This window comes from Trachinotus anak, unplaced genomic scaffold (assembly GCF_046630095.1).
Source record: "Trachinotus anak isolate AG129_WGS33_773 ecotype Australia unplaced genomic scaffold, CSIRO_AGI_Tana_v1 ptg000025l, whole genome shotgun sequence".
NCBI lineage: Eukaryota > Metazoa > Chordata > Actinopteri > Carangiformes > Carangidae > Trachinotus > Trachinotus anak.
The window spans coordinates 679,467-701,570 of NW_027273876.1; the positions used below are offsets into that span (position 1 = coordinate 679,467).

The window sequence follows — 22,104 nt, forward strand, 5'->3', positions numbered from 1 at the left end:
TGTAAATGAGGGCCGAACGGATTGGGATCAGCCAGACCACATCTGGAGGCTTGTCTGGCTAAGTTGAATATTTATATCTGGTCACAGTGTGGGAACAATGAGATGACAAGAACATAGAACACAGCAGTTAGCGATAACCCAGCACTTTCCCCCAAGCTCCTCCTGAGTGCAGGTGGCACCTGAAACAGGTGTGGGCTGTAGTCAAGTGCTCTGGTCCCGGCCGGAGGTGGATTCTGGCCTGTCTGTGAAAACACACCACAACTGTAATTATTATACATACATTATATAATGACTTTCTATCAGAGTGATCAAGGACAAGCTCTTAGCAATACAGTGCTGAGAAACTCTTTTTTTAAACTTAAAATTAATTTCACTGTCCTACAGATATTACAGACAGTGAACTAACCACAGACGCTTTACTGCTCCACGGTTATTACAGTGACTAACCCAACACATTATTTCAAGTTATTTTTAATCATTTTAAGATTTGAAGTGTTGGTTGATCAAAACAAACATTATGACGGTTTCACTTCGGGCTCTGGTCTAATCAACAGATTCATCCATGTTGAAAATAATCATCATTAGTCGCAGTCTGTTACGAAATAATTATTTATACATAAAACTTTAGACGATTAATCAGTTCAATTGATCAGTATCGATTTCATACACCGGGCATTATTATTATTATTACTACTATTATTAATATTATTATTACTATTATTATTATTGTTGTTGTTATTATTATTATTGCTATTATTATTATTATTATTATCCAAAGGTAAACATTTTAGTTAGAAAATCCAAATGGCGAAAACGGAAGTCAGCTGGAGTTAAACATCTCGACACGAAGGTTAAAGCTGTCGTGACCCGGATGTAGAACCATCGTCAACGAGGTCGATTCATCCGCCAACAACGTGTTTGTAGAGTCACAGAAACAGGTCTGAGATTTTAGTGTTCATATTTATTCTTCTCTGAATGTTGTCCCACTGTTCCCACGTGTTTGAGTGTCTGTTAGATTGTTGGTTGTGAGACATTTATTTATTTTCGCTGGAGATGTTTCAGAAGTTAGCTGAATAGCTAACATTCATGCTGCTTCAACTAGTTAATCTAAAGTAAACTGGCTGTGCCTGTAGATACAGTGTAAATAGGGTGTTTACCGGTCTCTCTGGATTATTACCATCTGAATACAGCACAACAGTCTAGACCGTCATCGGGATAATTTTAAACATCGGAACAAATTAACGTGCCAAACTCCACTGAAAAAACTGCAGATTTTATGTTTCCTTGTTAATCAGTAATATTACGCTGCACACACAAGTGGTGTTAAGATGTTTGGTTAATAATACACATCTGCTTCTTAATTCGGCAACAATATCTTTCAGCAATAAATTACTGAACTATCTTTGTTTCCTCTTTTGTACCAAATGCTTCGCACGTTGTTTCATGCCGCTTACCACGTTGTTATTACGGTGGGAGGAGCAGCAGAGTTGACCAAAGTTACCAGAGGAGGCTGGTGGTTTCTTCACACGCCTCAAAGTGAAGTGAGAAGTGAGTGCTGAGATTATTCGTAGCCGAGTGGTAGCAGGGGTTCAGCTGAATCTGAAACTCGCCACTTTCATTTATGGAGTTTGGTTTGATGCCCTCTTAGGACACTCCGAGTTCACTGACCAGTGTAAAGATGATATTTGGTTGAAAGTTTTGGTTCTTAATTCAAAAGCCGTTTTATTATTTTTCTTTTCCAGAACAGTTGACGAAGTCAACAATTGTAAACACGTCCTTTTGTTATTGTGTCGTGCAGATGAACAGAGCCAGGCTGCTGCCAGCATGTTTCAGAATAATGTTAAAACTCTTCCACCTCAGATCGTCATGTCTGTAAACATCCATGAACAACAGAGAGAAAAACGTCCTGGAGAATTATGACTAAATAACTAATGAATTATAAACACATCAAAACTTAGATTAGATGCTTTTATTGTGGTAAATGATGGTGAACCGAAAATGTTTTGGGTTTTTGGTAGATCAGAAAATATGATTAAAATAAAAAGAGATTTGGGCTTTTGTGAAATTATAACAGGCATTTTTCACTATTTCATGAATAAAACAAATTGCAGTCGCCCTGCAGTCGCCCTGCAGTCGCCCTGCAGTCGTCCTGCAGTCGCCCTGCAGTCGCCCTGCAGTCGTCCTGCAGTCGCCCTGGAGTCGCCCTCCAGTCGCCCTGCAGTCGCCCTGGAGTCGCCCTGCAGTCGTCCTGCAGTCGCCCTGGAGTCGCCCTGGAGTCGCCCTGCTGTCGTCCTGCAGTCGCCCGGAGTCGTCCTGCTGTCGTCCTCCAGTCGCCCTGGAGTCGCCCTGGAGTCGCCCTGGAGTCGCCCTGCAGTCGCCCTGCAGTCGCCCTGCAGTCGCCCTGGAGTCGCCCTGGAGTCGCCCTGCAGTCGCCCTGGAGTCGTCCTGCAGTCGCCCGCAGTCGTCCTGCAGTCGCCCTGGAGTCGCCCTGCAGTCGCCCTGCAGTCGCCCTGGAGTCGTCCTGCAGTCGTCCTGCAGTCGTCCTGCAGTCGCCCTGGAGTCGCCCTGGAGTCGTCCTGGAGTCGTCCTGCAGTCGTCCTGCAGTCGTCCTGCAGTCGCCCTGCAGTTGATCTAACCCAGATCTGATGCGAGGGGGTCGAGCGGACACACAAAGAGAAATGAGAGTAATGTGGTTGTGTAATGTTTGTGTCTCCATCAGATTAAGGAACCGTCGCCATGACGTCGTTGGCTCACCAGCTGAAGAGGCTGGCGCTGCCTCAGAGCGACCCCAACCTGCTGAGTCGCAGAGAGGTCGCCTCGCTGCTCTTTGACCCCAAAGATGCTGCGTCCATGGACAGAAGCACCTTCTACGCCCTCGGTGAGTCCTGTCCACCAGATCCTAGTCTTTGTAATCCAGTTCCCCTTTTACATTCCATTCAACCCCCCCACCCCTGTCTTCCCCCTCCAGGCTGCACAGGTCTGGAAGAGCTGCTGGGAATCGAACCTGCGTTCCTGGAGTTCCAGGACACTCTGTTCAGCCAGGCCTCGCTGACTCTGGAGCGCAGCGTCCAGTCCAAAGAGGTCAACGAGAAGCTGGACGAAGGCATCGCGCTCTTCCTCGCCCGCCTTTCCCCGTACTTCCTCCTCAAACCGGCTCACAAGTGCATCGAGTGGCTGGTTCACCGGTACGCTGCGCAGACCGTCATTTAAAGGGTTAAAGTCCTGACAGTGATGGAGGATGAGGTCGTTACAATCAGAACAAATAAAGTCAGTTAAAGAGTAAAAAATATCAACATATAAAACATTTGGTCCTGACGTCAGTGTTCGGTTGTTCTAAGGTTGAATTTGTCAGATTAAACACGTTGAAGCATCGTTTTGTCCTGAGGGTGAGACGTTGGATCATCACCTGTAACCTTTGTGGCGTCGCGGCGCCGTCGGCAGTGACACGGTGCCGTCGGGTCAGGTGTCTCCCAGCTGTCTCACGTTGTGTTTGTGCTGCAGCTTCCACGTGCAGCTGTATAACGCCGACAGCCTGCTGGCCTGTGCTCTGCCGTACCACGACACCAACGTGTTCGTCAGAGTCCTGCAGCTCCTCAAGATCAAAGATGCCACCAACCGCTGGAACTGGCTGCACTGCCTGCAGGTCCGCCGCCGCCGCACAGACTCACTGCTCACAGTCGCCCTGACTCCCGCTGCGCTCACGTGTTGTTGTTGTTTCTGTAGAAACCCGGCGTCCCGCTGTCCAGAGGGACTTTGATCACTCACTGCTACACAGACCTGAGCTTCATGGACTTCATCTGCACCATGGTGACCAGGTCCATCCAGGTAAACTCCGCCTGTTTCCTCTCCAGGATACGAGCTCAGGTGGAACCGGTCTGAAACTTCTTTTTCTTCTGCTTTTCAGGCGTATGCAGGACGCTCCGGAAGCTGCTCCCAGCTCAGAGTCATCTTCTCCTTCTACGCCTCCACCATCGTTCCCGCCCTGGATGCTGTGGACAGGGTGTCTGACACCATCATTTCCAAGCTGCTGCCGTACGTCCAGAGGGTGAGTGACCCAGCGCCTGTTCACCGCAGCGGGTCGGGTCAGGACCCTGACCTGGTCTGAGGCCGCCAGCAGGACTGTGGTGAAACCTCCTCAGTTCAGGGTCAGAGCAGGCAGGAAGATGGCGTCTGGTGAACGAGACGACATGTTGGTTCTGCTCAGTGTTTCTCCTGCAGCGAGCTCAGCTCTGTGTCTGTCCCTGCAAAACGAGACTGAACCTGAGCTGGGAATCAGGATCATTAAAGAATCAATAAATCAGGTTTTCTACCTTTGCTGCTGAAGTGAAGAATCAAGAAAATACTGTTCAGATATTATTATATGCAAAGGTAGACACACTCACTCACAGTTTGAGGTTGTAGCTGGAATCATGTGACTCCAGCTTCCTGAAGTCTTTGGGTTTCAGGTGTTTGAAGACGTCACCTTGGACGTTTTCAACAAATCATCGTCTGATTGATGAAGTCGTTAGTCGGAGCTCTGCGCTTTGTGTTTCCACTTCCAACATTTGAGAACATTGTCGTCTTTTGTTCAGTGAAGAGAAACGTGACGTCGTCCTGTTTTCCCTCCAGGGTCTGAAGTCGTCGCTGACGGACTACAAGGCCGCCACCTACATGATCGTGTGTCAGCTGGCGGTGAAGGTGGTGATGGAGGCAAGTCTGGTCGACAGCCTCGCCGTGCACATCAGCAAGTCTCTGGTCAAAGAGCCCGTTCTGGCCAAAGAGGGTGTGGGCTGCCTCATCGTGCTGCTGCAGAACCAGAGGGAGGGAGCGGCCGGACCCAGGTAGGCACCGGGCTCCTGCTGCCGTCGTGGCCCAGGTGGCTGATGGGATGTGTAGTGAGCTAATCCTGACCGTGTCTCCTCCGTGTTCAGAGCTTTCGGTCGTCTGTGCTCGATGCCGGCGCTGGTCTCCACGCTGCAGGTCATGGTGGCGGCTCATGATGTCGTTCCTCTGCTGCGTTACCTGCTGCCTCACCTGATCCACACCGTGTTCACCAGCAGCTCAGGTGAGACCTGGAACCACATGACATCTGATTTTAAGAAGTGGTGACGGTCGGATCAGAGCTGGTTTACCTGCTGTTTCCTGTCACAGGTGAGGCGGAGATGGACGAGCTCGCCGTGCTGGAGTCCATCCTGAAGTCCGTCCCTCTCACCAAAGGCCTGGACCAGACCGTGGCTCGGTAAACTCCGCCCACCCTCCGTCACGTTCACAGCAGGTATTGTGACATGATGAGCAGCTGGTCTCTGACTGTGGTTGTGTTGCTCCTGCAGTTTGCTGCTGGACGAGTATCTGAGTCAGACGCCGCTCGCTGCTGAAGACGCCTCCGCCCTCGACCGGCGGCTGCTGCCTCTGGTTCGACTGTTTGAGTCCCGGTGAGTCTGACGGCAGCGTTCTGTTCATCCTGTTGGTGCCGTCGTCCTGGTTCAGATTGTTTTGTGTATTTGATTATTGATTGGTTTACTGATTGGTTATTGATTGGTTATTCCTCCATCAGATACTGTGGCGCTCTGGACGGCGTTCTCGCGGGTCATGTGACTGACGTCAGCAGCTCTGAGCAGAAACAACTTTTCCACCAGTTTCTTTCTCTGTCAATGAGCAGCGGAAAATACCAGGTACACAACACAGAGAGAGTGTGTGTGTGTGTGTGTGTGTGTGTGTGTGTGTGTGTGTGTGTGTGTGTGTGTGTGTGTGTGTGTGTGTGTGTGTGTGTGAGACTGATGTTTTCATCAACAAATGGAAGCTGAGTGATCAAACTGTCGTCACGGTGATGGTCTCCTTGGGAGCCAGTTTGTGTAGATGTTGTAAATGTGTGTGTCTGTGTGTAGATTTTGGGCGACTCGGACACGTCGCTGCTCCTCAGTCTGAAACATCCTCAGCCTTCGGTCAGAGTCTCGGCTGTGGAGCATCTGATGAGCATCGTCACCTCTGCACAGGTAATTTCCTCTTCCTCTTTCTGTTCCTGTTCCTCTTTCTCTTCCTGTTCCTCTTTCTGTTCCTGTTCCTCTTTCTCTTCCTGTTCCTGTTTCTGTTCCTCTTCCTGTTCCAGTTCCTCTTCCTTTTTCTCTTCCTCTTCCTGTTGCGCTTCCTGTTGATCTTCCTCTTCCTGTTGATCTTCCTCTTTCTGTTCCTCTTCCTGTTCCTCTTTTTCTTCCTCTTCCTTTTCCTGTTCCTGTTCCTTTTTTTTAATTTTTTTATTAGCAAACAGAAAAATGTACAGACAGAAAAAACATAAACAGACATTGCCAGGGGATCACAACATTGCCAGAAATCATGAATCAGTTCATAAAAAAGTTATACAGCCAGAGGTCTTTACAGATCACTTGCACAGAATTTCTCCATAATAGAGCACGTTTTGGCAGCCTTCTTATTTCTAATGCCCTTGACTGGCAGCATAAGGTGCAGTTCATGTTTAAAGGTACAATGTTCGGTTTGGATTTGGTCCATTTGTTTTTGTGGATGTGAAATTTCCCCAAACTCAAGATTAACTGACAGAAAAAACACAGGTCTTTTTCTTGGTCATCATAATAAATAAAAATATGTTTTCCCTGGAAGCTGATCATTCTTCCTGTTTTCTTTTGCACAAAGTGTTGAACATCATTCCAAAATTATTTCTGTTCCTCTTCCTCTTTCTGTTCCTGTTCCTGTTCCTGCAGTGACGTAGTTTGTCTTCGCTGAGCGATGAGGTTGAAATCATTCTCACAGTATCAGTGAGATATTTCACAGTATGTGTTAATATTCGTGTTCCTGTAGCTTCCTGTTGTTCTTGGTTCCCCTCGTCTCCAACCGACCGTTACAACTTCCTGTTGGACACTGATTCTGGTTGTCTGTCCCGTGTGAGGCTGGGACACAGCTCACAGGGTGAATTATTTAAAATCGCCCTTAAATCAAAAAAAATCTGCACTAGACCTGAACCACATGTTGTCGTTCAGGTCAAGGACCTCTGACCAGCTTTTTCCAGAGCTTTTGACCACATCTCATGGTCGTGTGTCTTCCCAGCAGCAGCAGAGTTTGGACAAGGTCTTCCTGAAAGACGCCGTCATGGATCGTCTGAGGGACGATGTGCCGGAGGTCGTGGCCACTGCTCTCCGAGTCCTGGAGGTGAGTGAGCTGGTCGTCGCTGTGGAAGCTGATGGTTTCAGTCAGACTGTGGTGATGGTGTGTGAAGTGACTTCTCCTGTTTCAGGTGTTGTTTGATGTTCTGGACCCCGAGGACACGGTGTCGTGTTTACTGTCGCTGCTGCACAGAGTGGACGCGTCGGCGGCTGAGAGCTGGTCAGTGACGTCTCCTGTGGAGTTCAGACGGCTGCGTGTTAAATCTCCCTGTTTATCTGAGCTCTGTGTTTCCTTCAGGCTGCCGGTGCTGACGGAGGCGGTGCGTTTACTGTCTGACCCCCGCCTGGGAAAGGGGGACCCCGAGTGGGTGCAGAGAACGGGCTGGAGGCTGCTGCTGTTCCTGGTGATCACCGCCGCCGGGCCGGACTCGGCCCAGCTCAGGCTCGCCTCCTGCGTCGCCCGATCCTCCATCATTGCCCAGCACCCGCTCACCTTCAACTGGGCTCAAGGTAACAGAGCTTTTCCTGTGGCGGCTTCACAATAAAAGCCTTCAGAGAGAGTGTTACTGTGATGATGACGGTGCAGTGTGTCCACACAGAGCTGGACGATGTGATGAAGAGGAGCTCTGAACCTGGCTTCCTGGGTTTGGCCAACCAGCGTCTCGTCTCCACGGTGACCAAGAACCTGGCGAACATGGAGCACTTCTCCAAACGAGAGGCCGTGAGTTTTTATCTCCATCCAGTCAGGTTTCCACACTGAGTCTGTACCCTCGGCACGAGCCGAGGGTTTTCTGAAGAACTTGACCTAAAACGTTTAGATAAAAACCATCTGAGACCTTAAACCTCCGACTGTTACTGTGTCTGTGGCTTTGAAACTGGATACGACTGAAATCACAGGCTCATTTATCAACATGTTCCGTTCACGTCGATGTTTAGTAAAGTTCACAGATTTTTTAAACATGTTGATGATCATCAGGAAGTCAGTGATTCACAGTAGAAGTCAGAGGTTTAAGGTCTCAGATGGTTTTTACCTCATGTTTCTGCTTCCGGTTTTAGTGACGGTGTCGCATCAGGAAACTTGTTTTCAGCAGCAGAACAGTGAACACCACCTGACCTCACCTGTGTGTGTGTGTGTGTGTGTGTCTTAGCTGGAGAAGCTGGCTCTGCTGGTGGAGAGGCCGTGGGGCTCCGGCCTCAGAGAGAGGACGTCCTTCCTGGTTCTGACCCAGACGCTGCTGCTCGGCCTGGGGGAGCTGAGCGAGACCCAGCACCTGCTCACGGCTCAGAGGGTCTACACGGTGCTGGAGCCCCCCCTGCTGGAGGTCACCAGGGACGTTGACGCACAGGTCAGTGGAGCACCGGCGGCCGCCTCCGACGCCTCAACTCGAGAACACTTACAGTTTCAGATACAGTCGTAGTTTTCGTGTAGTCACAGTTGTGCGTCTGTGTGTGTCTCAACAGGAAGCTGAGCGTCCTGTGTCCGTCCCGACCTCCTTCTCAGAGGCTCTGACTCTGTACCTGAGCAGGTGTGGGCAGCAGCCAGGTGAACGTGTGGACAGAGAGTATGGCTTTGTCCTGATCTCTCTGCTCAGAGACTTCATCTCCGCTCTCAGGTGTCACGATGCCTCCTTTAAAGGTAACAACTTCCTGGAGTCCGACTCCGCAGACGTCTGTGTCTCTGCAAGCTCACCTGACCAACTCTTGTATCCAACAGCTGAGGTGTGGTGGAACCCGGAGAAGCTGGACACAAACACCTGCTGTTACCTGGGATTGATCTGCCGCCTCTTCAGTGTCATCATCAGCAGCGCCGGAGACGGGCCGATGGCGGGCAGCTTCAGAGAGCTGATGAAACTCCTGGTCCAGGTACGAATCAAAGACGACGGAAGCATGAAAACCGATAAAATCGTCAAATGACCCGTCGTCTCCGCCTCTTCCAGGTCCACCTGCCTGAGCCAGCGACGCTCTTCAGGTTCCTGTGCGTGCTGTGGGGATACAGCAGTAACCATGGTGACCAGCTGGACGTGAAGGTCGGCGCCGTCCTGCAGACTCAGGCTCTGTACATGGGCCGAGCTGTGCTGAGCGTCCAGCCCGCCGCCACGCTGCAGGAGCTGGCAGCCAGAGACTCACCCGGTAACGACCCGGACCACAGCGTTTGTTTCGGCGCCAAACTGTCACAGTGAATTTGTCCTTAATGTGTGTGTGTGTGTGTGTGTGTGTGTCAGTGGTCCCGTCCCTGCTGTGTTGTCTCAGCTCTCCGGTTCGTGAGGTCCGGAGGGCTGCGCTTGGCGCTCTGCAGAGCCTATCAGGAGCTGACGCCTCTCCCTTCCAGCCAATCACAGAGCGGCTTCTGAAGACCTCAGAGGAGATTGTCGCCGACCCCTTGTACCTGAGCTCGGTCAGAAATTATAATCAATCGTTAATTTTATATCCATCAATATTCTCTTTGACCAACGACTCAAGAAGTTTAACGATTAGATTAAAAATGTAAAAACATCAGTTTTGAAACTGGAACCAGAGAATAAACAGAGTCACAGCTGATCTGCCGGGGTCACTGGAGGTCATCAGTCTGCAGCATCTGTCTGACCTGCAGTTAATCACTGCTATATGTTCTGTCATGTGTGTGTGTGTGTGTGTGTGTGTGTGTGTGTGTGTGTGCGCGCGCGCACCCCCCTCAGGCTCTGGGTGTCCTTCATGACGAGTGTTTGTCCAGTAAAATGAAGCCGCAGCAGAAGAAGCTGCAGACGTCGATGCAGCAGCTGCTGCAGAGCGTCCAGACGCCGTCCTGTCCGTCGTACAGCGCCGCCAACCTGCTGAGGGCCATGAGCCTCGTCAACGAACAGGTGGGGGCGGGAGCACACCCACAGCATCACATCTTTTACAGGGATCTTGTATCTAACAAATGCCCCCCCCCCACAGTCCGTCTTGTCTGCCCTGCTTCCTGTACTTGAGCGGCTCCTGGAGCAGATGCCCGACACCCCCGCCCCACTGCGAGCCGAGGCCCAGCTGATGCAGCTCGTCCTGGGGAAGTACAACGAGGCGTCGGCCCCCCTGCTGCCCAGGGACCAGAACTGTCTGGACCTGTTCATCAGAGCTCTGAGGACCTCGACCCAGCCGCACCCCGACATCCCCAGCTGCCAGGTCATCGCTCTGGAACAGGTGAGGAAACCAATTTTAACCAGTTTAAACCAGTTTGTTTAGTTTAAAGGGATGAAACCAGGTTTTAGTTGGGGTTAAACCAAGTGTCAGTCAGGGTCAGAACCTGAGTTAGAACCAGGGTTAAAACTGGACCCGAGAACTTAAACCCTGGATTAGAACCAGACCATCACGGCCTCAGTGGATTAAACAGAGAGAATCAGAGACTGGTGACATTTCCTGTGATGAGCTCATGAAGGAACAGAACAGAACTCCGGCTGACTCTTCATCCTGTCTCCTCTTCGTCGCTCCTCTCTGCAGATCACCAAGCCGTTCTTCTCGGCCCTCGGAGACGAGAAGGTGCAGCAGAAGCTGCTGTCGGTGATGTTCGACCTGCTGGTGGAGAGCAGGAGTCCGCTGGTGGCCAACACCATCAGCAGCATCTTCAAAGGGGTGAGGAGGGTGGAGCTGTGTCTCCTGTGATGAGGAGCAGAGACAGTGATGCATTTACTCCATCAATTAACATCACATTTTACACACAAATGAATCTGGACAATATCAGAGACGGATGATGATGAAGATCATTAGTTATTACGCTGTAGGAATCTGTAACCCTGAGTCATGAAGACCTCAGGAGGAGGAGCCGGGACTGATGGGAAAATAACTGAGAAAATCAATAGATGATTAGGTTTCAGGTGCAGGTTTCAGTCGGGCTTCAGCTCTGAGATGTTAACTGTGAGACCTTCTTCTGCTTCTTCTGCTTCTTCTTCTGCTTCTTCTGCTTCTTCTTCTGCTTCTTCTGCTTATTCTTCTGCTTCTTCTTCTGCTTCTTCTGCTTCTGCTTCTTCTTCTGCTTCTTCTGCTTCTTCTTCTGCTTCTTCTGCTTCTGCTTCTGCTTCTTCTTCTTCTCCTTCTCCTTCTCCTTCTGACAGATCACAGTCGACGGTCAGCTGGTGGCCAATGAGCTGGCTCCACCTGAAAAACCCAGAGTGAGTGTGACGGTGCAGCAGACCCGCAGGAGCAAGATGACGCACAGGTGAAGGTCAATGACAGGTCGACTCCTGAGGTCACCACTGTGTCAGCAGAGAAACTCAGACTCCTGCTCCAATAATGAAAACAGCTGCAAACATCTGTATGAAGAAGCTTCATCCTCCAGCTTCATGAAAACAACAGAGTGAAGCTGTTAATGTTTGAGAGCTGAACAGGTCCGACCTCAGGATGAACATCTGTCATTCAGAAACACTTTAACGCACAGGTTCACCTCCAGTTACAGGACATTTAGTTTGAGTTAAAGCTCCACCCAGTCTAAAGGTAGATGTCCATGTGTTTACATTTACATTTACATTTAGTCATTTAGCAGACGCTTTTATCCAAAGCGACTGACAGAAAGGGGAACAATCAAGGTTAAGTGCGATAAGAAGTGTTAGCGCAGCAATAAGTGCTAGTGACGATTCTTTAAATGTAGATTTGTCATGTAGTGCTAGGAGAGAAGGTGCTCTCTGAAGAGCTGGGTCTTCAGGAGTCTTTTAAAGGTAGAGAGGGACGCCCCTGCTCTGGTAGGAAGTGGTAGTGCGTTCCACCAACGGGGGACAACATGAGAGAAGAGTTTGGATTGCCTTAGACGGATGGGTGGCAGAGCCAGGCGTCGTTCGTTAGAGGAGCGCAGCGGTCGCGAGGAGGCATATTCCTGTACCAGGGCGTTCAAGTAGGTAGGTGCAGTACCAGAGACAACTTTGTAGGCAAGCATGAGAGATTTGAACTTAATGCGGGCTGCAACAGGTAGCCAGTGGAGCTCGATGAGCAGCGGGGTGACATGTGACCTTTTGGGTTGGTTGTGGACCAGGCGCGCCGCCGCGTTCTGGACCATCCGAAGTGGTTGCACTGAGCGGGCTGGGAGTTTCTCACCACCCTGGTGGGGGCGAGCCATAGGGAATCAGTTTTGATATTGATGTCATGGTGTATTGTAGGTTTAGCTGGGAGAACCAGCAGTTCAGTTTTTGAAAGATTCAGCTGGAGGTGATGTGCCTTCATCCATGTGGCGATGTCTGAGAGGCACTCAGAGACCCGTGCGGAGATCAAGGGGTCATCAGGAGGAAATGACGGATACAGCTGAGTGTCATCTGCGTAGCAATGATAGGAAAAGCCATGTGAGCGAATGATCGGACCCAGGGAGGTGGTGTAGATAGCAAATAGTAGGGGCCCCAGCACTGAGCCCTGGGGGACCCCTGTGGTGAGGTGATGCGCCAGGATACGCTGAATGAACGCCCTGTCAGGTAGGATTCAAACCAGGAAAGAGCCAAGCCAGAGATGCCCATGTTAGAGAGAGTAGAGAGGAGGATGCGATGGTTAACTGTGTCAAAGGCAGCTGATAAGTCAAGTAGAATGAGGACAGAGGTCCTCTTGCTTCTTTTAAGGCTTCCGTCACAGACAACAGGGCAGTTTCAGTTGAATGACCACTCTTGAAACCAGATTGATTTGGATCAAGAAGATTGTTCTGTAGGAGGAATTCTGAGAGTTGTTTAGCCGCTGCCCGTTCAATAGTTTTGGATAGGAATGGAAGAAGCGAGACAGGGCGATAATTCTCGACCTCAGCAGGGTTAAGAGAGGGTTTCTTGAGTAGAGGTGTTACCCGAGCTGCTTTGAATGCAGTGGGAAAAGTGCCGGAGGTCAGTGATTCATTTATCACGTGTGATAGCTGGCGTGATGGTTGGGCTAATGGTTTGGAGGAGGTTTGTTGGTATAGGGTCCAACGAGCATGTAGTAGGACGGCTACATGTCAACAGTTTGGATACCATACTCTCAGAGAGGGGTGTAAAGCCAGAAAAAGAGGTGCTAGCAACTGTGCTTGGTTGCGAAAGTGCAGTAGCTGATTCAGTGCCACCCAGCTGAGGTACAGAGAGACATGTAGTAGGACTGCTACATGTTACAGTGCTAGGAGTTGGGTGGAGAGCAATGTTTGTGATTATAAAGCAGGTCTAGGTTCTATATTAATACTGTGAAAGTATCAAAGCCTCAGTCCACAGAGAAATGCACACAGCCTGTATTCAGAAACTGAGCCTTAAAACCAGCCGTCAGGACTTTGTGATGTCACAACTATACAGTCTGATTGGCTGACTGACCTGTTTTTACTAGAGCTGCAGAGAGAGGAGATGTAAAACTACACTGAGATGGATTTTGGTTGTTAAACCTCAGATGTATCTTCTGATGACATCAGCACTTTAACTTGGTTAAACACCTTTGAACAGGTGAAGTCAGTTTCTTCACTCTCAGGTTCCAGCTCAGAGAAAAATCTTTCACTTGAGGAATGAAAGTTGTTTTGCGTCGTTAGGAAACCTCAGGACGGCAGTGACCTGGGTCCAGAGGGGGGCGCTGTGGTGTGGCAGAGAGTCACTCTGATCCTGGAGCTGCTGCAGCACAAGAAGAAGCTGAAGAGAGCCCAGATGTTGGTGCCGGTCCTGTTCTCTCTGCTGTCCAGGTACGGCCAGGTGTTGGCGGGAAGCGTTGGCTCCCTCAGGTGAGCGAGTCGTGTCTGAGCTGACCTGTGTTTGTGTGCTCAGGAGTCTGGAGCCCAGTTCAGGGGACCACAGCGGCATGGAGTACACCAAACAGCTGCTGCTCAGCTGTCTGCTCAACGTCTGCCACAGGCTGTGTCCTGACGGAGAACCCGTGGGGCCGGGTAGGTCAGCACGCCGCCACCGCCACCGTCACAGCCTCTGTTTCCAGTCTGCTCTGTAGGTTCTGACCTCTCTCTGTTCTGTGCAGACGTCCTGGATGAAGATAAGTTCAGCGTGGAGCTGGTGGTTCAGTGCATCCGAGCGTCCGACATGCCGCAGACTCACCACCAGGCTCTGCTGCTGCTGGGCACCGTCGCCGCCATCTTTCCTGTGAGTGCTTCACCATAAACACATCCGTCTGTTTCTGAATCGGATTATTATCTCAGAATCCTGAGGTCTGGTAATTCAAACGGAGCAAGTTTCATGCTTCAGTACGAGTTTCATCAGATTAGATCTGAGAGGAGACGTGAGGGGGAGGAGCTCAGGCTCCAGGTGAGATCACTGAGACAGAGCGAACAGATGATGCTGATCAGTTGTTGTGAGTCTGTCACCGTGACGACAGTCCAGAGAATCTGACCCGTCTCCTCCACCTCCAGGAGAAGGTCCTGCACAACATCATGCCCATCTTCACCTTCATGGGAGCCAGCATCATGCGCATGGACGACGCCTACAGCTTCCGAGTCATCGACAAGACGGTTCAGATGGTCGTACCTGCGCTGATCAAGGTGAGTCCGCTGCAGCAGCTGACCTCACCTGCTGAGGAAAAGGTCAGAGGTCACAACAAAAAACCAGAAGTGAGAAGAACCTGGTTTTATCATTTTACCGTCAGAACTCACCACGTTATCACAGGTGACCTCCTCCTCACCTGTGATGATGATGATGATGAAGATGATGACTTTAAATTCATTCAAAAGAGAATCAACAACAGTTCGACTCATTTTACAGTTTCAATAAAAACGTTCATTATTTTCCTCATGTTAATGTTCTTCATCACTGTTCTTCATCACTGCTCCTCCTCATCACTGCTCTTCATCACTGCTCCTCATCACTGTTCTTCATCACTGCTCCTCTTCATCACTGCTCCTCATCACTGCTCCTCTTCATCACTGCTCCTCCTCAGGCCCACCAGCTCTCAGACGGTCAGTCTTCGGCTCACGTGCACGCCGTGGTGACGAGGATCATGCACGTGTTCGCCGACGCTCTGCCTCACGTGCCCGATCACCGGCGGCTGCCCGTCCTCGTCCAGCTGGTGACCACGCTGGGCCCCGCCCACTTCCTCTGGGTCCTGATGCTGCTCCTGTTCAAGCTGCACACCGCGCAGCCCGGACGCTCGGTGAGCGAGAAGGTGAGACACCTGTCCTCAGGTGTTTGTCCTCAGGTGTTTATCTGCTGTGTGTGGAGCAATTCCTCATGTGTGTGTCTGTGTCTCTGTGTGTCTCTGTGTGTGTGTGTGTGTCTCTGTGTGTGTGTGTGTGTGTGTGTGTGTGTGTGTGTGTGTGTGTGTGTCTCTGTCTGTGTGTCTCTGTCTGTGTGTCTCTGTGTGTGTGTGTGTGTGTGCGTGTGTGTGTGTGTGTGTGTGTGTGTGCGTGTGTGTGTGTGTGTGTGTGTGTGTGTAGGATGCGGCTCTGGACAGGGACGTGGACTTCTGGATCTCTCTGTGCTGTCAGTTCGAGGTATGCGACCAGCTGACCTCCCTCATCAACATCCTGAACTTCCTCCTGCAGCTGCCCGACGACAGAGACGATGGTGAGATGTCAACATCTGCCAGAACATCTGTCTCGGGAGGGAACAGGGTCAGACGGGCCATCCACCCCCGACCCCCGACCCTCCGAAATTCAGCCTGATAAATAATGACATGATATTTTTCAATAAGTTTTGGAGTTTGTTTAAATAAATAATTATTAATTTTATCTAATTTTAAAACTCCAAACACACTTCTGCTCTTAATCAAAACATTTGCTTCAATTCTATAATTTCTTCATTCATAAAAAACTTTATTTATTTATAAATAAAAGTTCTCACTGTAAAGCAGCAGATCTTCAAAATAAAGCTTTTATCTGGGTGTTTCCCTGCAGCTCCAGTGAAGGTGTCCGTCGGCCGACGAGGAGCCAAGAAGAAGGAGGAGGAGGAGAAGGAGAGGGTGGAGGAGCTGATCTTCAGTGTGGAGGCTCACAGCAGCAAAGAGTTGAGACACTTCAAGTTCCTGTCCATCTCCTTCATGGCTCAGCTGCTCGGCTCGGCCAGCTTCATCGAGAAGGTGGGCGCCGTGCACAGAGACGGACGTCGTGACTGTGACGTCACTGAATCATTATTTATATTTTCTGGAATAAATCCACGTTTCTCTAAATCCATACACACAATACACAACTCCAACAATAACAGTGTTTGAAACTGAAAGTGTTGAAAACGTGACGTGATGTGCCGCAGGTTGCAGGCAGTGGCGACGTCGTGGAAGAATCTCTGCAGCAGCTGCAGCAGAGGTGAGTTCTGTTCTGCTCAATAAGAACCAGATGGTTCCTCGGAGAACCCGGTCTGAGCTCCTGTCTGTTTCAGGCTGCTGGAGGAGATCCTGCGCTACATCCACAGCGTGGCTCGCTGTGTGGAGCAGAACGCCGACAAACCCACCGCCAAGTTCTGGAGGGTTCTGCTCAATAAAGCCTACGACGTTCTGGATAAGGTCAGAGTTCACTCCACACGACATCCACAGCAACACTGTAGGTCAGACATAAGAGAACAGTTGATTCTCACCTGGACACAACTTTAAATTAAGATCATCCAGACTAATTGATTGTTTGATTGATTGATTGATTGATTGATAGTATTTGAGTGACGGGCAGGAGAAGCTGTAAAAGAAAACACATTAAAGAAAGTGAGAATCAAATGAAGGATGTTGTGTTTCAGTGGTTCCACGGTTCTGAAGAAACATCTCTAACAGTCTCACCTTTGTCTCCTGTTGCCCAGGTGAACGCCTTGTTGCCCACGGATACCTTCATCACAGTGATGAGGGGCCTGATGAGAAATCAGCTGGCGTCAGTCAGGAGGAAAGCTATGGAGCTGCTGAACAACAAACTGCAGCACAGGACGCAGTGGGAGGAGCAGCAGGTCAGACACACACACACACACACACACACACACACACACACACACACACACACACACACACATTTATTGTGTTATAACAATTAACTACCAAACATAACAGGACAATAATAACATGATTAATTTTAAACTGATGATATAAAATGACTTTATAACTTGTGACATAACTAAGATGAACATTTACTGTGTAACATAACTTTAAGTAGATTACGTTCAATAAATAAAATAACATCACAACATAATAATACAGTGCAATAATACGTAACACAACGTAACAACAAAACATGACTTTAGTAAAGTGTCATAACAATTAAATAATGTGGTTATTACGTCATTAGAAAAGCTGTAAAAACAGAACATCAGCGTTATGTTTAATAACGTTGACTTAAAATTAAAGACATAACATCAGTAAAACAGCAAACAAAATAATGTCAAATAAAATAACATCACAACATTAAATAACATCCTTCAATGACATAACAAAGAATTAGTTTAATACAAGAACACAATATGTTAATAATTACATAACATATTACTGGTTTTATTATTCAAGCATTATTAATTATATTGAAGAACTAATAATTAACATTTGAGGTAATAATAACTATCATAGCTTTAAACAATAACTTGATTATGTCAATAAAATCACATTTAACTAATTTTAATATCATTATTTATCATTAGAATTTTTTCACTGTTATCAGAAATCATATTTAATCTTTATTGGTTCTGTTAATGAAATCAGTCTGGTTGGTTCTGTCTCTGCCCAGGTCACCGTGCTCTTACAGCTGACCGGAGACCTGCTGAGCATTGTGGGTAAATGTCACAGTCAGGCGGCGGAGGAGGCGGAGCAGGCCATCAACCGGCAGACGGCACTCTACAGCCTCAAACTGCTCTGTCGCAGTTTTGGCTGCGACCACCAGGAGGCGTTCGTCCCCGTCCTGCTGCAGACAGTGGAGATGGTCACGTCGGCAGAGGAGGAGAAGAACGTGACGGGCAGCGCTCTACTCTGCATCGCCGAGGTGGTGGGCGCGCTCAGGGCCCTCGCCATCCCACAGCTACCCAGGTGTGTGAGTCAGGAGGCCGAGGACACACAGCTTTACCCGAGGCCAGGTGCAGCACAGGTGACCTGCTGATGTCACACTGACCTTGTTCGGTGCTGCAGCCTCTGAGTCCGTCTGCTCCTCTCGTGCAGGTTGATGCCGGCGGTGCTGCACACACTGACGGACCGGAAGGAGCTGCTGACCAATGAGATCTACCTGCTGAGCGCCGTCACCGCCCTCCAGAGAGTCACAGAGACGCTGCCTCACTTCATCAGCCCCTACCTGCAGGACACCACCTTACAGGTGAGACACTCTGCTTCCTGTGGACACCGTCCAACGCACGAGAGACGAGCAGGAAGTCTCTCTGAACATGTGATCAACAGAGTCGGCTGTGTTGATCACATGTTGCAGGTAAAGGTCAAACACACCTGAACCTAAAATCTAAAATCAGCCGGGCCTCGTCAGGGCAGAGCTGCACCTGTTTGGTTTCTTTCCTGACACGAGTTCAGTGAGACCATGAAACGGACTCGGCCTGAAGTCTGAGACCACTTTCTCATTCAAACTGGACCTGGTCTGACTCGGATCCGGGGGGGGGGGGGGGGGCTGTGAAGACCTAGTCTCAGGTGAACACATTAACATCTCTGTTCCTGCAGGTGTGTCGGCTGACTCGGCTCGTAGAGACCTCTTCCTCCTCCTCCTCCTCCTCCTCCGCCCAGCTCTCCGTACGTCTCGCCTCCCTCAGGAGCACCCTGGCCACCCAGCTGCCCCCCAGGGTCCTACTGCCCACCCTCTCCAAGTGCTACAGCAACATGGTCGAGGATAAGAAGGTGAGAGGAACATTTTCAGTTCAGGGCGACGTCACAAACCTTTAACCTGGTTTGTTTTTGCCTGGAGCAAATCCTGCAGCGCTGGCGTCCGTTAGCATCAGTTTACATCTTCCCTTTGCCTCCGTTTGTGTCGTCTCCAAACTCGGTGTGAGCTGACAGGTTCCTCTCAGGTGCTCCTGGTCCTGGAGCTGGTTCAACCGGAAACAAAACCTGAACATGAGAGTGTTAGAAAATAGCTGCTCCTCTAATTAAAAGTCAAAGGCGCTGAATTGACTTCTGGATTCTGGGTCAGTTTTAGATGAATTCAGTTACCATGGCAACATGTTTTTTTCATAAATTCGGCCTTGGATTCACAGCAGAGTGTCAGAAAGAAAAACAGGACTGCAGCAGAAACACAGGTGTCACCTCACCTGAGGAGTCACCTGAGTGATGTCTCTCCTGCAGGGGCAGCTGGGGGCGCTGATGAGCATCCTGAAGGAGCACGTCGCTCACATGGAGAAAGACCAGCTCAGCTTCCACCAATCAGAGCTCACCTCCCTCTTCCTCACCGCCCTCAACTTCCGCGCTGAACACTGTCAGGTGAGTCTGTCAGTGTGTTTCTCTCCACACCTGTGTGTGTGTGTGTGTGTGTGTGTGTGTGTGTGTGAATCCTCTGCTTCCTGCTCTGACTCTTGTTTGAAAACAGACAATTCAGTGATACACTGAAAAAAGTGATACACTCACAGCAGCTGCAGCAGTCAGTTGTGTTGTGTTGCGTCAGTTGCGTTGTGTCAGTCCTGTTGTGTTGTAGTTGAGGACAGAAACTGTGACTCCTCTCCTCTCAGGGTGACCTGGAGAAGACGTCGCAGGTCGAGGGCAGTGTGATCGACTGTCTGCTCACCATGGTGATGAAACTGTCCGAGGTCACGTTCAGGCCGCTCTTCTTCAAGGTAACGTCACCGAACTCCGTGTTCAGGCTGTTTTCACCTGTGGGTTATTTTTGAAAAGTCCTGGTATTGATCACCGACTGTCCAGACCTGAAGGAAGTGGCTCATGTTGCCGTTGCTCTGGTTGTTCCCCCTGCAGCTGTTTGACTGGAGCAAAGCCAACAGTAAAGAGCGTCTGTTGACTTTCTACCGACTGTGCGACTGCGTCGCTGAGCGCCTCAAAGGACTGTTTGTCCTGTTCGCAGGAAACCTGGTGAAACCGTTCTCAGACCTGCTCCAACAGACCAACGGCTCCAAGACAGGTGAGCCCTGATATAATCAATGATTTTATTTTCTTCTGTTTCTTTTAATTCTTGAAATTGTTTTTGTTAATTGTTTAATTTACTTTTATTTTATAACATTATACTCTTTTATTTCAATTAAATTTAAAATATATTTTATTGTACTTTACTTTTAGTTTTAGTCAACAATTTTTTTTATTTTCATTATTTTAATTAATTTTATTTAATTTTATTTTCTTAATGTAATTTTAATTGAGTGAACTTTATTTTGTTTTACTTCCCCTCTCACTATTTCCTGTGAGATTTCCTCACAGCAGAGAATCAGATCAGTCAGTAGACGTTAAATTAAAGAAATTGGCCCAAACAAAAACTAGTTTGACGATTCTCCACCAGTTTACCTGTAGCTGCTGGAAACGTCTGCAGGTGATAAACTACATGTGATGTTTCCTCTGTGCTGTTCTCGTCCTGCTCCGTTTATTTTAATGTGAAGATGAATTTTGTTCTGCTGCTTTTGTCCTCTGACCTCTGACCTCTGACCCCTCCCTCCTCAGATGAGATGCTGTTTGACTCAGATCGTGCTGTGGAGAAGAGCAGCCTGCTGCTTCAGTACGTCCTCGACTGTCTCCACAAGATCTTCCTGTACGACACTCAGCGCTTCCTCAGTAAAGAGCGAGCCGACGCCCTGCTGAGCCCGCTGGTCGACCAGGTGAGAGCTCACACACCTGGAGCAGGGTCACTCAGGTGGCGGGAGCAGCTCAGCTCAGAGCATGATTTCTGAGCTCTGAAGCTAAAAGTTAAATATGAAATAATCAGGTGTGTGTGTGTGTGTTTGCAGGTGGAGAACACTGTGGGTGGAGAGCAGGTGTACCAGCAGAGGGTGACCCGACACCTGGTTCCCTGTGTGGGTCAGTTCTCCGTGGCTCTGGCCGACGACTCTCAGTGGAAAACCCTCAACTACCAGATCCTCCTGAAGACCAGGCACAGCGACGCCAAGGTGAGAACACCTGCACACACCTGACCCCCTCCTCACTCACCCTCAATGATTAGTGGGGGCTCAGAGTGTGCGCTTGTTGTGCCCTGGGTGTTGCCTCTCAGGGGTCTGGCCTCCTTTGACCACTGTGGTGGTTTGGGGGTTTTTATTTATTGCCCATGAGGGGTAGGTGGGCAGCGGTCATTAACTGTCAGCTGATTCAATGGGGACATGAGAACAGAAGTGTCTTCAGCCTGCAGACGACACTCGGGGTAAATTAAAAGACTGTTTGTATGTTTTGATTTGATCCAGTTGGGTTTATTCACTGACTCCTCACCTGTGGTGTTTACTGAGCCTGCTCTCACATGATGTGTGTTTCACTAGGTTAATGTAAGTGTGTATTATTACAGAAAATGAAGAGAATTATACTCCTCCTCCTCCTCAGGTGCGGTTCTCCTCTCTGTTGATGCTGATGGAGTTGGCGTCAAAGCTGAAGGAAAACTACATGGTGCTGCTGCCAGAGACCATCCCCTTCCTGGCTGAACTGATGGAGGGTGAGGACACACACACACACACACACACACACACACACACTCTGAGCTATACCTGACACTGTGTGTGTTTGTTCTTTCAGACGAGTGTGAGGAGGTGGAGCAGCAGGTCCAGAAGGTCATTCAGGAGATGGAGAACATCCTGGGAGAGCCGCTGCAGAGCTACTTCTAACACACACACACACACGAACACACACACACACACACACACACACACACACACACACACACACACACACACACACACAGGACTGAAGAGTTAAAATCAGCACATGAAGTGTTTTAATCATCATCACCATCATCATCACCATCATCATCACCATCATCATCACCATCATCATCACCACTGTCTTTCAGCCTGATGTCAGACTTGTTCTCTATGTACAAGAAATAAATAAATGACGGAGTCGACTCTGTTTTGTTTTGTTTCTTTGTTGTGGATCAGACTGGATCTGATTGGTCGACATCTGATCGGTCTTCACTGTTTGTTTCCTGTAGCACAGCAGAGTTGATATGTCGCTGCAGTCTGTCACTGAAACAACCGGTCAGACAGATTCATTTGGCTGTGAAAACACGGGGGCACAGGCAGGAGCTCGCAGCGGCTCGGGAAACAGGCGGGAACAGTGAGGA

General features: G+C 49.3%; 1 protein-coding gene across 3 annotated transcripts; it reads left to right on the top strand.

Annotated features, from left to right (window-relative positions):
* Positions 1 to 861: 861 nt before the first annotated feature.
* Positions 862 to 21,883, top strand: heatr1 (HEAT repeat containing 1). 3 transcript variants are annotated; one of them, XM_071462726.1, is made up of 45 exons: positions 862 to 938; positions 2,720 to 2,878; positions 2,969 to 3,185; positions 3,502 to 3,643; positions 3,724 to 3,825; positions 3,905 to 4,045; positions 4,609 to 4,820; positions 4,911 to 5,044; positions 5,131 to 5,218; positions 5,310 to 5,411; positions 5,534 to 5,651; positions 5,865 to 5,972; positions 7,036 to 7,137; positions 7,223 to 7,311; positions 7,390 to 7,601; positions 7,691 to 7,812; positions 8,240 to 8,437; positions 8,553 to 8,727; positions 8,806 to 8,954; positions 9,029 to 9,221; positions 9,314 to 9,486; positions 9,767 to 9,931; positions 10,008 to 10,247; positions 10,545 to 10,676; positions 11,156 to 11,259; positions 13,552 to 13,698; positions 13,781 to 13,899; positions 13,986 to 14,107; positions 14,374 to 14,502; positions 14,898 to 15,122; positions 15,394 to 15,523; positions 15,853 to 16,034; positions 16,205 to 16,257; positions 16,331 to 16,454; positions 16,739 to 16,879; positions 17,647 to 17,942; positions 18,072 to 18,222; positions 18,573 to 18,746; positions 19,191 to 19,325; positions 19,571 to 19,675; positions 19,812 to 19,974; positions 20,505 to 20,659; positions 20,789 to 20,947; positions 21,369 to 21,477; positions 21,558 to 21,883. In XM_071462726.1, exons 2-45 carry the CDS (start codon positions 2,737 to 2,739, stop codon positions 21,644 to 21,646), a joined length of 6,468 nt encoding a protein of 2,155 aa, XP_071318827.1. In that variant the 5' UTR covers positions 862 to 938; positions 2,720 to 2,736; the 3' UTR covers positions 21,647 to 21,883. The 3 variants fall into 3 exon arrangements, with proteins under 3 accessions (XP_071318827.1, XP_071318829.1, XP_071318828.1); XM_071462728.1 differs by having other exon boundaries at positions 14,898 to 15,110; XM_071462727.1 differs by having other exon boundaries at positions 7,039 to 7,137.
* The last annotated feature ends 221 nt before the right edge of the window (positions 21,884 to 22,104 follow it).

Coding starts and splice junctions, on each gene's coding strand:
- heatr1 (XM_071462726.1), top strand. CDS start 2,737: ATGACGTCGTTGGCTCACCAGCTGAAGAGGCTGGCGCTGCCTCAGAGC. Junction 9,487..9,766: donor ACCCCTTGTACCTGAGCTCG/GTCAGAAATTAT, acceptor CACCCCCCTCAG/GCTCTGGGTGTCCTTCATGA. Junction 18,747..19,190: donor ACATGGTCGAGGATAAGAAG/GTGAGAGGAACA, acceptor TCTCTCCTGCAG/GGGCAGCTGGGGGCGCTGAT.